The sequence below is a fragment of the Coregonus lavaretus genome (genome assembly GCF_964263955.1).
Source record: "Coregonus lavaretus genome assembly, contig: HAP1_SCAFFOLD_2539, whole genome shotgun sequence".
Lineage (NCBI taxonomy): Eukaryota > Metazoa > Chordata > Actinopteri > Salmoniformes > Salmonidae > Coregonus > Coregonus lavaretus.
This window is the reverse complement of record NW_028157049.1, coordinates 61490-77815: the sequence shown is the minus strand read 5'-3', so window position 1 is coordinate 77815 and position 16326 is coordinate 61490. Positions and strand designations below refer to the sequence as shown.

General features: G+C 46.5%; 1 protein-coding gene across 1 annotated transcript in view; it reads left to right on the top strand.

Moving 5' to 3' along the window:
* Positions 1-1960: 1960 nt before the first annotated feature.
* The window catches only part of LOC311125858 (protocadherin Fat 3-like), a gene marked incomplete at both ends in the record, with an annotated part of 55469 nt that continues 41103 nt past the window's right edge, over positions 1961-16326 (top strand). Inside the window, 5 exons of the mRNA XM_084199890.1 lie at positions 1961-2100; positions 5174-5449; positions 7718-7928; positions 10991-13725; positions 13906-15277. Coding sequence (XP_084056016.1) covers positions 1961-2100; positions 5174-5449; positions 7718-7928; positions 10991-13725; positions 13906-15277 — 4734 coding nt within the window. The remainder of the gene's footprint in view (positions 2101-5173; positions 5450-7717; positions 7929-10990; positions 13726-13905; positions 15278-16326) is intronic.

Genomic DNA, 16326 nt, shown 5'->3' with positions numbered 1-16326 from the left:
GGAAGTGTTTATTCTAACCCAAGCACAAATAGGACACACACACACACCCATGGTGAGTGGTGGAGCGTTATAGCATTAGCTGATGCTGGGCTGAGGTCATGGCTTTATTAGACAGAGACGCCGGGAGGAATCTGCACCACATACGCTAGTGCGTGCGCACACACACACACACACACACACACACACACACACACACACACACACACACACACACACACACACACACACACACACACACACTCACTCACTCACTCACTCACTCACTCACTCACTCACTCACTCACTCACTCACTCACTCACTCACACACACACACACACACACACACTCACACAATCACACACACATAATCTCATTCATACACACATACTCATTCATATAGTATACACACAGGCATGCAGACAAGCAGACACATTCTCACACACACAGTCTTGTACAGCAAACCTTGTGGGGACACACAATTCGGTCCCATTCAAATCCTATTTTCCCTAACCCCTAAACCTAACCCTAACCCGTACTCTTACCCTTACCCTAACCCTAACCTTAACCCTAACCTTAACCCAAAAAACCTAACCCTAAACATAACCCTAGCTTCCTAACCCTAAAACTAACCCTAGCTCCTAACAATAACCCTTAATGTAATTTTAACCCTAACACTAATTCTAACCTTAAACCTAAACCCCTAGACATAGCATTTGACCTTGTGGGGACTAACAAAATGTCCCCAGTTGGTCAAATTTCTGGTCCCCACAATAACTTCTGCTCCCCACAAGAATAGTTAAACACGTCTACGACACACACACACAAACACTCCGGACCCTTACATCGCACCTCCAAATGACCTTTACACACTCTGAGCTGTGAGTGGGATCAGCGTGAGGCCAAAATGTCCATTTAAATCAATTAGGTACCAGAGATGAGGCTATGGTTTATTGCAGCCAGTCTTAGTGGGCTCATTTCAGACTCGGGCCCGTTCACGCCTGAAGCTCCATTGACACAGGCTCTGTTAATTCAGTCTTTCAGGGCTCTGTTAATTCAGTCTTTGAGGGCTCCGTTAATTCAGTCTTTGAGGGCTCTGTTATTTCAGTCTTTGAGGGCTCTGTTAATTCAGTCTTTGAGGGTTCTGTAATTCAGTCTTTGAGGGCTCTGTTAATTCAGTCTTTCAGGGCTCTGTTAATTCAGTCCCTCGAGGACTGTTAATTCAGTCTTTTGAGGGCTCTGTTAATTCAGTCTTTCAGGGCTTTTTTTAATTCAGTCTTTGGGGGCTCTGTTAATTCAGTCTATCAGGGCTCTGTTATTTCAGTCCCTCGAGGACTCTGTTAATTCAGTCTTTGAGGGCTCTGTTAATTCAGTCTTTGAGGGCTCTGTTAATTCAGTCTTTCAGGGCTCTGTTAATTCAGTCTTTCAGGGCTCTCTCGTTTACTGGCTCTCTGTCTCTTAATTGTTATTTGCAGGAAGAGGAGGAAAGACTTCAGTCTGTCACAGTCTTGTTGGGTCTCTCTGAACCTAGTAATTACTCACAGATTGGTTGAAAGACACACACACACACACACACATACACACACACACACACACACTTGTATTGTGATTGTGCATGCCCACTCCCTGTTAGTTTATGTGTGTACGCTTTTGTGTGTAATGTTGTATTTGTGTGTGTTTGTGTCTATTTATGTATTCCCTGGAAGAGAGACAGGAATTATTCAGATCATATACTCCACACAACACTGTCACACCCACAATTCAGTATGCTTCCCTGTTTTTCACTATCACAGACCCATACACCTTATTAAAATGTACGTTTATGTGTAAGAGAGTCTGTTTGTTAGTGTGAGGTAGAGAGAGAGAGAGAAGAAGAGTGAGAACGTTTAGTGAAAGACAAAAGAGAGCGAGAGATGAATAACCAGCCCCTCCTCCTCCTCTGTCTCTACCCCCCTCTGCTCTCTATTCCCCCCTCCTGGCCAGGTGGTAACACTGACAGCCTGTTTGACATAGAGAAGTGCGTGGGCACCATCATCATCGCTAAGCCTCTGGACGCTGAGCAGCGCTCCTTCTACAACATGACTGTGGAGGTGACGGACGGGACCAACTCTGCAGCCACACAGGTAGCTGGAGACACAACATATCAGATCCCTATTTATTTATTCTCAGAAAGAGACAAATCTACTACCTGTATGTGTTGATTTTGGAGTACGTAAGTTAAAGTTAACGTGGCACTGTTAGTATTGTGTTCTGTAGCTTTCGACCACCTGTACATCTGAACACGCATAAATGCACCCTTACACAGACCCTCACACACACCCTCATAAAGTATAAACCACATGCATGCTACTAATAGTTACTTTTGAAACCACATACACAGACCTCGCCTTCATGGACGGACGCTACACTCCCATGCCCTCATTTTTCCCAAGGACATTATGTTTTTAACAAATTTCATCAGCCATTTGGAAAACGTCTTAGATGGTGTGATGGATGGCGTCACATTGTCACATTAATGATGGCGTCTGGCGTTTCAAGGACCTATTAGAGTGATCGGAACACGGCGAGCGGTGATAACTAGCAGTGTAATCGTCTCTCTCTCCCCGCGTCTAATTCCTCTGTTTGTACAGAGGACAGTAGCCTCCCCTGTCCTGTTCTGCCATGTCCTGTCCTGTTCTGCCATGTCCTGTCCTGTTCTGCCATGTCCTGTCCTGTTCTGCCATGTCCTGTCCTGTTCTGCCATGTCCTGTCCTGTTCTGCCATGTCCTGTCCTGTTCTGCCATGTCCTGTCCTGTTCTGCCATGTCCTGTCCTGTTCTGCCATGTCCTGTCCTGTTCTGCCATGTCCTGTCCTGTTCTGCCATGTCCTGTCCTGTTCTGCCATGTCCTGTCCTGTTCTGCCATGTCCTGTCCTGTTCTGCCATGTCCTGTCCTGTTCTGCCATGTCCTGTCCTGTTCTGCCATGTCCTGTCCTGTTCTGTTCCTTTCGCACTGTTCAGACTGTGGTTGAACGGTCCAAAGATTGTTAGTGTATAACTGAGCTATTGTGAAGATTCTTATCAGTCTCTGTTTGAGTTAGGAATGTCATGTTGTATAGTGGGTTGGACGTTATACAGTGTGATGATAGAGAAATATACCAGTATATCTTATTTCCCTTTCCTCTTTTAGATGATCTGTCACATACTATGTGTGTTTACTGTGTGTTAAATGCAGAAGGTGACTGTGGTGGAACAGGACACGCACACACAGTAGAATGGATTAGCTTTTCATAGAGAGGATATGGATTGCAGTGACATACGGAATGTGCTTGCAAGACACCTTATAATTTCCCCGTGACAGTCCGTTCCACGGCGAATGTCACTATACCTGCTCCGTGTCATTTTCAGGGCCAGTGCTTTTCAATACCCAGGCATTAGGCCTGTGAAAGGGACACATTAATACCATATAATTTATATTCATATGTATTTTGTATTTTTGTCATATCCATGCATGTCTGTCTGTCATGTTCCTACGGTGCTTGGCATTGTTTCTGTAAAGCGTTTTGAGACAAGGTGACAGAGAAACTGGTTCCCTGGTGTAAAGGATAGTATACTGATAATGCTGGAGATTTAGATTAATATGAACACATTCACACATACATGTACTGTAGGTTTGGTTGCCTTTTTCCATGTCTTACATCACATTTTTATATTTATCTCTCTCTCTCTCTCTCTCTCTCTCTCTCTCTCCTCTCTCTCTCTCTCTCTCTCTCTCTCTCTCTCTCTCTCTCTCTCTCTCTCTCTCTCTCTCTCTCTCTCTCTCTCTCTCTCTCTCTCTCTCTCTCTCTCTCTCTCTCTCTCTCTCTCTCTCTCTCTTCTCTCTCTCTCTCTCTCTCTCTCTCTCTCTCTCTCTCTCTCTCTCTCTCTCTCTCTCTCTCTCTCTCTCTCTCTCTCTCTCTCTCTCTCTCTCTCTCTCTCTTCCTCTTTTCATCAGAATGATAGCTGGAGGGAAATGCAAATTGGCTTTACTGTTGTGTGCCCTGAAAGAGAGAGCCAACCCACTGGGCACAGACGTCAATTCAACATCTATTCCACATTGGTTCAACGTAATTTCATTGAAATTACAACGTTGATTCAACCAGTGTGTGCCCAGTGAGAATCCTCATTAAGTACAGAGATCTAATAGCTAGCTAGGGCACAGGAAGCCAAAAACATCCTCTCTCACCTACTCTACTCTCTATTCAGACTGAGTAACTCTTTCTGTCTCAGTTGGTCCATTAGGCCATGTCGTGCTAGTACCTGTTCACGATGTCCAAGCCCCCTTGCTATTCATTCCAACACACTGCCTACCAACACACACACACACACACACACACACACACACACACACACACACACACACACACACACACATACACATACAGTCCCTACACACCCCTGCAAGATAGTCCTGTGTAGATCAGTTGGTAGAGCATGGTGCTTGCAGCGCTATGGTTGTGGGTTTGATTCCCACGGGGGACCAGTACGAAGAAAGTATTAAAATGTATTCACTCACTACTGTAAGTCGCTCTGGATAAGTGTGTCTGCTAAATGTCTAAAAAGTAAAAATGCAAGATGTGCTGACTAAATCCCTATGGGTGTTCAATACACCTACAAACACATGTGTATCCCCCCGGCCCACACACACACCTGTAAGACATTCTGACAGTAGAGCCAGTCATGAGAGGCTGTGCTGACTTCCCTTCTTCAACATCACAGATGGAGGCTCAGCGTGACGCCCAATGGGGGAAATCTCCACTGTTCACCGGCAGGAAGACAGCTGCTGCTCCTGTCTTATATTTAGCCTCCCAATACGCCTTCCTTCTTACGCAACGCCACCGCCTTTGTCACCGGCGGTGGGAATCTGCTGTTCTTGACTCACAAGATTTCCATGAGTCATCAACCGTCAACACAGTACATGACATGCAACACAACAAGCACGTCAGCAAACATATGTCTCGACTGGCATATACGGTACATGGCGTATATATATACATGAGCTGCAAAAACATCTTATTCACATAATAGTTGTGACAGACTCGCAAATATGTACTGTATGACACGGAACTGAATATAGTATCTGACCGACTGTATATGTTATGGCCTGAAGACAAAAACGTTTGTGTGTTGTAGTACTACGACATAGCCTACCCACAACCCCCCTCTCTCCCTCTCTCCAGGTCCACATCACAGTGTTGGACAACAACGACAACGCACCCGTCTTCTCCCAGCCCACCTATGACATCACCATCTCTGAGGACACGCCCGCGGAGACGGAGGTGGTCCAGGTGTTGGCGTCGGACCGTGACGAGCGCCACCGCCTCACCTACTCCCTCCACAGCGCCATCGACCCCTCCAGCCTGCGGCTGTTCCGTATTGACCCCAACACTGGCACGGTGTATACTACAGAGAGACTGGACCACGAGGCTAGAGCACAGCACATCCTCACTGTCATGGTGAGAGACTGAGACCGTTACTGTTCTATCAAATATGGTTAGGTTATCTTGAATTTCATTGTAAGGGAGTATTCCATTTGCATTATTTGTTCACATTCTCTTAAGATTCTGCATGAAAAGCCCTCCATTGGTTATGGATGTGTTGAAGCTGTCAGAGGAGGAGAGGAGAGGAGAGGAGAGGAGAGGAGAGGAGAGGAGAGGAGAGGAGAGGAGAGGAGAGGAGAGGAGAGGAGAGGAGAGGAGAGGAGAGGAGAGGAGAGGAGAGATGTAGAGTGGGTCAAGAACATTATCTTTATTCCAGTAGCTTAATATTCTAATGTAACTCAGCTCTCCTGCCAGAGACTACTTCTATGTCTGTTCTCATTTTACCTGAGCTCATCATTAAGCAATTACACTAATTACTGAGAGCAATGAACCAACGTCTCACCCTCGTCAAGGGAATGAGACAGTTTTAGGAACCATGACCGTGTGTGTGTGTGTGTGTGTGTGTGTGTGTGTGTGTGTGTGTGTGTGTGTGTGTGTGTGTGTGTGTGTGTTGGGGAGAGAGATAAAAGGAATGTGCGAAAGAGAGATGTGAGAGTGATCTGTCTGGAACTGTTTTGTGTTGGTTGGGAGAGTGTTAGGTGTGTGTGTGTGTGTGTGTGTGTGTGTGTGTGTGTGTGTGTGTGTGTGTGTGTGGAGTCAGACTGTATTTGTGTGTGTTTGTGTGTGTGTGTGTGGAGTTTTAAAATGAATCACCCTCATTCACTCTGTTTTACTTCATTCCTCTGGTTCAGTGGGTAGTAAAAATAGGAAACGACTGCTCATCTTACCACTGTAGTCGTACTGTTTTCTCAAATCACTTCATCTCCGGGAAATGTAATTATCGATCAAACGTTGTCATTTTGAATTTTATCATACCGTGGTGATAAGCGAGGTAGGAACGTCTGCTTGACATTTTTAATGAGGGAAAATATTTCAGTTTGAGGCGAAGCACTGATTTAATTAGGTGGAATCCACAGGTAGATAGTATATTTAAAATCTGACATTCGGTGTGCCCATGGCAGTGCCTACTGTGCTGGAACCAGGTATGTTTCTACATGTATAGGCTAAAATATGATCAGTATCTCATAATTATAACATCTTCCTGCACTAAATAGATAAGAGGTCTAACAATATAAATATTAATTGACTACACATAACCACTACAGAGTCCAAGATAACAGTCCCCAAACAGAGCATTGACTACACATAACCACTACAGAGTCCAAGATAACGGTCACCTAACAGAGCATTGACTACACATAACCACTACAGAGTCCAAGATAACGGTCCCCAAACAGAGCATTGACTACACATAACCACTACAGAGTCCAAGATAACGGTCCCCAAACAGAGCATTGACTACACATAACCACCACAGAGTCCAAGATAACGGTCCCCAAACAGAGCATTGACTACACATAACCACTACAGAATCCAAGATAACAGTCCCCAAACAGAGCATTGACTACACATAACCACTACAGAGTCCAAGATAACGGTCCCCAAACAGAGCACGTATAACAGTTTTGGCTATTGTGTGTAGCTGCTTTGATTAATAGAAAGGCTGAGCCACAATGATACTCCTATTATCCTGAGCCTCAGGCGAACATAGACAAACATGCATAGACACAGACAGAACAGACACAGAACAGCTCTTATCTCCAATGGACCCAGTGATCTTCCGCCTACCACTTCCTCAGTACCATAATACCATTCAGTCTAGGGCTATTATACCACTCATAGTCCCAGTGGGTTGTGTTAAGAGTGTTGAACTAGCCAGTGTTTCATAATACTGACAGCAGACCTAGCGCTAATTCTGATGCTAATGCTGGTTCTATTAATACTCACCCTGTGTGGTGCCTCGTATGAGACAGGCTTTTTCTCTGATCCCATTCTCTTGTTGTGGAGAGTCTCGCATCGGGGCATAAATATCCATCTCATTAGCCCTCTAATTCTCATCTGGTCTCTCAATGACAGGATTACTCCGTCCCAAAAGACCCATGGTGGTTTGCAGTGACACTCACTTTTCATTTCATGGGAAGTTAAAGCTTCAGTACATTTTATAAATGGAAACTCCAAGAATATTTGTCCTATTGATTCTGTTTGTTTAGAAAGTTATTTTGTAATATGCAAGTGTTTATTTTGCCTCATGCCGGTTATATAATGAGAAATGTAATTGTGTCAGATCTAATACTATACACCTGCATTAGTAGACCAATGATTGGAATAATTTTTCTCCCTCAGGTAAAAGACCAGGAGTTTCCGTACAGGAGGAACCTGGCCCGAGTGTTGGTGGATGTGGAGGATGTTAATGACCATGTCCCAGTGTTCACCAGTGCTCTGTACGAGGGTTCGGTCTATGAGTCTGCAGCAGTGGGCTCTGCTGTGCTCCAGGTGACTGCCCTGGACAAAGACAAGGGAGAGAACGCAGAACTCCTGTATACTATGGAATCAGGTGAGCAACTATAGAAAAGGAATTGTAACTAAACAATAAGGCCCGAGGAGGTATGGTATATATGGCCAATATAACACGGCTAAGGGCTGTTCTTAAGCATGACGCAACACGGAATGCCTGGATACAGCCCTTAGCCGTGGTATATTGGCCATATACCACAAACCCCCAAGGTGCCTTATTGCTATTATAAACTGGTTACCAACATAATTAGAGCAGTACAAATAAATGTTTTGTCACACCCGTGGTATACCGTCTGATATACCATGGCTTTCAACCAATCAGCATTCAGGGCTCGAACCACCCAGTTTATAATAAGAGTTTTAGAACTATCAAAATATTAAGGTGTGTCTAACTATACATAGATATAGACCAGGGGTCTCCAACCTTTTCTAGCATGAGAGCTACTTTTAAAAAAGGAAACATTGTGCGAGCTACATTTTTGTTTTCTAGCTTTCAAATAGGCACATTCTTCCTTTCTCCTCTCCCCTGCAACTCTTCCCCGGGTCCTTAGAAGGAAAGTTGCGCAATATGTTTGCTGTCAATATACAGTTGAAGTCGGAAGTTTACGTTTTTCACAATTACTGACATTTAATCCTAGTAAAAATTCCCTGTTTTAGGTCAGTTAGGATCACCACTTCATTTTAAGAATGTGAAATGTCAGAATAATAGTAGAGAGAATGATTTATTTCAGCTTTTATTTATTTAATCACATTCCCAGTGGGTCAGAAGTTTACATGCACTCAATTAGTATTTGGTAGCATTGCCTTTAAATTGTTTAATTTGGGTCAAACCATTTGGGTAGCCTTCCACAAGCTTCCCACGATAAGTTGGGTGAGTTTTGGCCCATTCCTCCTGACAGAGCTGGTGTAACTGAGTCAGGTTTGTAGGCCTCCTTGCTCGCACACGCCTTTTCAGTTCTGCCCACACATTTTCTATAGGATTGAGGTCAGGGCTTTGTGATGGCCACTCCAATACCTTGACTTTGTTGTCCTTAAGCCATTTTGCCACAACTTTGGAAGTATGCTTGGGGTCATTGTCCATTTGGAAGACCCATTTGCGACCAAGCTTTAACTTCCTGACTGATGTCTTGAGATATTGCTTCAATATATCCACATAATTTTCCTTCCTCATGATGCCATCTATATTGTGAAGTGCACCAGTCCCTCCTGCAGCAAAGCACCCCCACAGCATGATGCTGCCACCCCCGTGCTTAACGGTTGGGATGGTGTTCTTCGGCTTGCAAGAACCCCCTTTTTCCTCCAAACATAACAATGGTAATTATGGCCAAACAGTTATATTTCTGTTTCATCTGACCAGAGGACATTTCTCCAAAAAGTACGATCTTTGTCCCCATGTGCATTTGCAAACCGTAGTCTGGCTTTTTATGGTGGTTTTGGAGCAGTGGCTTCTTCCTTGCTGAGCGGCCTTTCAGGTCATGTCGATATAGGACTTGTTTTACTGTGGATATAGATACTTTTGTACCTGTTTCCTCCAGCATCTTCAAAAGCTCCTTTGCTGTTGTTCTGGGATTGATTTGCACTTTTCGCACCAAAGTACGTTCATCTCTAGGAGACAGAACGCGTCTCCTTCCTGAGCGGTATGACGGCTGCGTGGTCCCATGGTGTTTATACTTGCGTACTATTGTTTGTACAGATGAACGTGGTACCTTCAGGCGTTTGGAAATTGCTCCCAAGGATCAACCAGACTTGTGGAGGTCTACCATTTTTTTTCTGAGGTCTTGGCTGATTTCTTTTGATTTTCCCATGATGTCAAGCAAAGAGGCACTGAGTTTGAAGGTAGGCCTTGAAATACATCCACAGATACACCTCTAATTGACTCAAATGATGTCAATTAGCCTATCAGAAGCTCCTAAAGCCATGACATCATTTTCTGGAATTTTCCAAGCTGTTTAAAGGCACAGTCAACTTAGTGTATGTAAACTTCTGACCCACTGGAATTGTGATACAGTGAATTATAAGTGAAATAATCTGTGTAAACAATTGTTGGAAAAATTACTTGTGTCATGCACAAAGTAGATGTGCTAACCGACATGCCAAAACTATAGTTTGTTAACAAGAAATGTGTGGAGTGGTTGAAAAACGAGTTTTAATGACTCCAACCTAAGTGTATGTAAACTTCAGACTTCAACTGTACCTGGTAAAATAATGGTTAATAAACCACTCTAAGGGGGCCCTATTAAATCGCAGATTTTTTTCCCAAATTCTGTTTGATATTTACCAAATTATGTTTTCTCAGTTAAATATTTTCTGGTTTTAGATGTATAAATGTTTTACTCTCAAAATTACAATTGTTCATAGAGAAACAATGAAATTGGATGTTCTGAGTCCATGTCATGCTTAAATCACATCAGAAGACAATTTTTTAGAAAACTAACAAATAGATTTTTGAGTGTAATTTAGTTGCGCATCTGGCCCTTTAATTACTGTCTAATGTGAGGAATGTGCCAGTCTAGCGATGGTTCTGTACTGCTGCTACTCATTTCATGGCAAAGTTAGCAAATAATAGATACAAATGATATACTTACTCATGATATACTTCTGTCAGGTAAGCCTACTTTACAGTTAACATTTAATTGAGAAGGTTTTGGGGAAAGTACGCCCATTTCTGTCAACCTACAAAAATGGTTATCACATCAACTGGCTACAAATGGAGCAATAGACAAACGTGCGCACCACACAGACAGACAGGGACAATTGCTGGAAATTAATTGGCAGATATTGTGTTAGGTTTGGCTTTTTAAGCCAATAGTGGCTAACCAGAGGTGGGATAATGTCAATATTGTGTTGATTAGATAGTAGCTGGGAGCTTGCAGTGTCTGATACTTGTGAGATTTGTTTATGACAGTTTGCGGTGGAACACGTGAAAATGTCATGTACTTTCAGAATTGTTTGGCAAGCTACTCATAGGTCGGTCGACCTATTGGAGACTCCTGATATAGACAGTATATCGATAATAGATTACAATATACAAACAGTTTATATAGATTTAGTTACACTAGTTTTTATCACTGAATATTCATTGTTATGTCTGTTTTCCTTTAGGCAACACAGGGAACACGTTCCGGATTGAGCCGGTTCTGGGGATCATCTCTGTGGCCCGCGAGCTCGACCTCTCTAACATCGGCCATTACGTCATCACTGTCAGAGTCACCGACAACGGGTCCCCGCCACTCTCTGCCACCTCTGTGGTTCGCATCACCGTCACGCTCTCCGACAATGCCGGACCCAAGTTCCCCCAGACCGAGTACCAGGCCGAGGTCACAGAGAACATTGCCGTGGGAACCTCTGTCACCACGGTGAGCGCCATGAGCCAATCCACACTGACCTATGACATCCGACATGGCAACAGCAAACGCACCTTCAGGATCAACCAGTATAGCGGTGTGATCACAACTCAAAAACCCCTTGACTATGAGACCACAGCATCTTATAACCTGATTGTCCAGGCCACCAACATGGCTGGGATGGCCTCCAACGCCACCCTGCTCATACGGGTGGTGGATGAAAACGACAACCCACCTGTGTTCCAGCTGCTGCGCTACCAAGGTAGTATCAGGGAGGCAGTGCCCATCAACAGTGTGGTCCTGAACCCAGACAACACTCCTTTGGTCATCAAGGCCACTGATGCTGACCGCAACCAGAACGCTCTCCTGGTCTATCAGATCGTTGAGGACACAGCCAAGATGTTCTTTACAGTGGATTCTGGCACCGGCTCCATCAGGACTATCGCCAACCTGGACCATGAGACGTTTGCTAGTTTTAACTTTCATGTTCACGTGAGGGACAGTGGGAGGCCTCAGCTGACAGCGGATAGCCCCACTGAGGTCACCATCCAAGTGATCGACACAAACGACTCTCCACCTGTCTTCACCCAGGACGCCTATGAAACTGTCCTGCTGCTGCCCACCTATGTAGGAGTAGAGGCATTACAGGTCTCAGCCACGGACCCAGATCAAAACGTCCCCACAGAACTCACCTACTCACTGACAGATGGCAACCTGGAGCACTTTGCCATCCAGCCCTCCAGCGGCATCATCACCGTCAAGAACAACAACTTCTCCAAGGAACGGTTCCGCTTCAATGTCAAAGTGTCCGACGGGAAGTTCTCCAGCACTGCTCTAGTCACTGTGCTGGTCCGTGAGACGCTGGACTCTGGCCTCTTCTTCGCCCACAGCCTCTACTCCTCGTCCATCCAGGAGAACAATACGAACATCACCAAAGTGGCCGTGGTCAATGCAGTGGGGAATCGCCTCAACGAGCCCCTCAAGTACACCCTACTGAATCCAGGGACACGCTTCCGGATCCGACCCACCTCTGGCGTAATCCAGACCACTGGGGTTCCCTTCGACCGTGAGGAGCAGGAGTTCTATGAGCTGGTGGTGGAGGCTGGGAGGGAGCACGACCATCTGCGTGTTGCCAGGGTGATGGTCAGGGTCCAGGTAGAGGACATTAACGACAACGCTCCTGTGTTCCTAGGACTTCCGTATTACGCTGCTGTCCAAGTGGAGGCTGAACCTGGTGCGCCCATATTCAGAGTCACCGCCGTGGACCGTGACAAAGGCATCAACGGAGATGTGTCCTACTACCTCAAAGACGACCACGGACACTTTGAGATTGACAGGCTGACGGGCGGCCTCCGTCTGAAGAAGGCTTTTGAGTCTGACCTGTCCAACCAGGAATACCAGATGGTAGTTTACGCCAAGGACGGAGGTTACCCTTCCCTCTCATCCACCGTAGAGTTCCCCATCACTGTGGTGAACAAGGCCATGCCCGTCTTTGACAAGTCCTTCTACGCAGTGACGGTGAATGAGGATGTAGAGGTACATACGCCTATATTAGGAATCAATGCCACCAGCCCAGAGGGCCAGAACATCATCTACACCATCGTGGAGGGAGACCCCTCTCTGCAGTTCGACATCGGCTTTGACACCGGAGTCATCAGAGTCATCAACTCCCTGGACTATGAGATCGCCCCATCCTTCCGTCTGACCGTCAGAGCCACAGACTACCTGACCGGCGCTCGTGCTGAGGTGGACGTAGATGTCACAGTTAATGACGTCAATGATAACCCTCCAGTGTTTGAGAAAACATCATATAAGGCGGTTCTGTCTGAGACTGCCATGATCGGCACTCCGGGGCTGCAAGTGGTGGCTACCGACCAAGACTCTGAGAAGAACAACATCGTACGCTATCAGATCTTCTACCCCACAGATGCCTACAACAACACCGACCACTTCCACATTGACAGCAGCAGCGGCCTCATCCTGACCGCCCGCATGCTCGACCACGAGCTGGTCCAGCGCTATGACTTCATCGTCAGGGCAACCGATAACGGCTTCCCACCGCTGAGCAGTGAAGTGTCGGTCACAGTGGTGGTGAACGACATGAACGACAACCCTCCGGTGTTTAACCAGCTTCTCTACGAGGCCTATGTCAGCGAGCTGGCCCCTAGGGGCCATTTTGTGACCTGCATCCAGGCTTCGGATGCTGACAGCTCCGACTATGACAAACTGGAGTACAGCATCCTGTCAGGGAACGAAAGGATTAACTTTGTGATGGATGATAAGACTGGTATCATCACGCTGTCTGGTCACAGAAAGCAGAGGATGGAGCCAGCCTACAGTCTGAATGTATCCGTGTCTGATGGGGTGTTCACCAGCACGGCCCAGGTGCACGTCAGGGTCCTGGGGGCCAACCTCTACAGTCCTGTGTTTGAACTGAATGTCTACGAGGCAGAGGTACGGGAAAATGCAGCGATAGGAGTCAAGGTGATCCAGGTAAGAGCCATACATTTTAAAGTATTCAGCTTATGAGCATTAATTGAAATAATGATATGTATTTTATTTACTGAAGCTTTGATGTACACAATACTGTATTTGTAATAGTATTTGTAATATGTTTTGTTTGACATGTGCAATACCCCATCTAAAATAAAGTAACTTAACTATTATTTCCAGGTGAGGGCGACCGATGCTGACCCAGGAGTGTTTGGCCAGATTACCTACTCATTCATCAATGACGTGGGCAAGGACCAGTTCAGTGTGGACGCCAATGGTCAGATCACCACCCTGGAGAAGCTGGACAGAGAGGACCCAGCCAACAAGGACATTTTCCTCACGGTGGCAGCCCAGGACAAGGGTGGAAGGGCCTCCTACTGCACCGTCCGGGTCTCCCTGGTTGATGACAACGACAACGTCCCTCGCTTCAGAGCTACGGAATACCGTGCTTCCGTCAAATCTGACGTGGGCAAGGGCTTCCTGGTGACCCAGATCCAGGCATATGATCCTGACGATGGTGCCAACTCTAAAGTGACATACTCGCTCTACAGCGAGGCGCACGCACCCGTGGTGGATATCTTAGAGATCGACCCTGACAACGGCTGGATGGTCACCAAGGGGAGTTTCAGCCACCTGTGCAACTCTGTCCTGTCTTTCTTTGTCAAAGCAGTAGATGGAGGCATCCCTGTCAAGCACTCTTTAGTATCAGTCTACATCCATGTCTTGGCCCCTGACGCCCTCATCCCGTCCTTTACCCAACCCCAGTTTTCCTTTACCGTCCCAGAGGACACCCCTATAGGAGCTGCCCTGGGGTCCGTCCGCCTCATCACCCCACCAGGCTACGCCTCGCTGCCAGTCACCTTTGCTCTGGTCAACGGAGAGACCGGGGAAAACAACCAGGATGGAGTCCTGGTGGTGGACTGGGACACTGGGGTCATCAAGCTGGACAAGCCCCTGGACCACGAGGTCATCACCTCCTTCCACTTCAAGATCACGGCCACGGTCCAGCAGGCCAAGCTGGACTCTGTGACCAGCGTAGACGTAGAAGTCAAAGTCTTGGATCTGAACGACAACAAGCCAGCATTTGAATCCAACTCTTACGAGGCAACAGCGATGGAAGGGATGCCTATCGGCACCATGATCATCCAGGTTCAGGCTCTGGACCCAGACTCTGGAGCTAACGGACAAGTTACATACAGCCTATGCACATTGGCGCAATCTGAAGGGGAGCCGGACCAATCCACAGAGACCTTCACCATTGACAGCAACACAGGCTGGATCTCTACTCTCAAGGAGTTGGACCACGAGATGTGCCCATCCTACGCCTTCCTGGTTGTGGCCTCAGACCTGGGGGAGGCCCTGACCCTCTCCTCAACCTCCATGGTGACCGTGGCCGTGTCAGACATCAACGACAACCCACCCAGCTTCCTGGATGAGAGGTACTGGGGCTCGGTGCGCGAGAGCGACCCCCCTGGCGAGGTGGTGGCGGTGCTCAACACTAGAGACGACGACAGCTCTGCAGTGAACCGCCAAGTCAGCTATCACATCACAGGTGAGTCAGAGAATGGGAGTGTGTGTGTTATTAATGTGTTTAGCTGTCTGTCCCCTTTATGCATCTTTATATGTCTCACTGTCTGTCTTCCAGCTTGTCTTCTGTCCCCCTCTCTCACTCACTGACTGTCTGTCTGCTTCTCTACCTTCATATTGTCTATCTCTATCTGTCTGTCTCTGTCTCCCTGTCTCACTTCACTGCCTGCCTGCCTCTCTATCTATCGATCTGTCTCTCTCTCTCACTCCACTGCCTGCCTCTCTATCTACTGTATCTGTCTGTCTATTTGTCTGTCTGTCGGTCTCTCTATCGGTCTCTTTGTCGGTCTATCTGTCTGTCTGTCTGTCTGTCTCGCTATCTGTCTGTCTGTCGGTCTGTCTGTCTGTCTCTCTGTCTGTCTGTCTGTCTCTGTCTCTCTGTCTGTCTGTCTATCTCTGCCTGTCTGTCTCGCTCTCTGTCTCTCGGTCTGTCTGTCTGTCTCTGTCTCTCTGTCTGCCTGTACCACTGTCTGTCTGTCTGTGTCTCTCGGTCTGTCTCTGTCTCTCTGTCTGCCTGTACCACTGTCTGTCTGTCGGTCTGTCTGTCTGTCTCTGTCTCTCAGTCTGCCTGTACCACTGTCTGTCTCTCTGTCTGTCTGTCTCTGTCTCTCTGTCTGCCTGGCTGTCTCTGTCTGTCTGTCTGTCTGTCTGTACCACTGTCTGTCGCCTTGTTTACTTCAGATAAACTCTTCATTTGTATTCTGCCTGGCTCATCTCCATCCCATCACAACAACGCTCGTGAATAAACACGAGGGAAACTCATAACACTAAATTAAGGATGAGGCATGATTTATAATTCATAAATGTCTTATTCGTATCTTAGGTATGTTTGCGCATGCCAGCAGTGGGGGCTTGATTAATAAACAATCGTTGTCGCAGTAATAATGATTTGAATACTGCTGAAACTAGCTCTCACTGCCAGATAAGCAATTTTTTCACCACAAAATATGACGTGCCTGCACAACAACCCTGACATTTAGCACAAAATTACAGCCTCGCCGAAGGCCGCTGAGG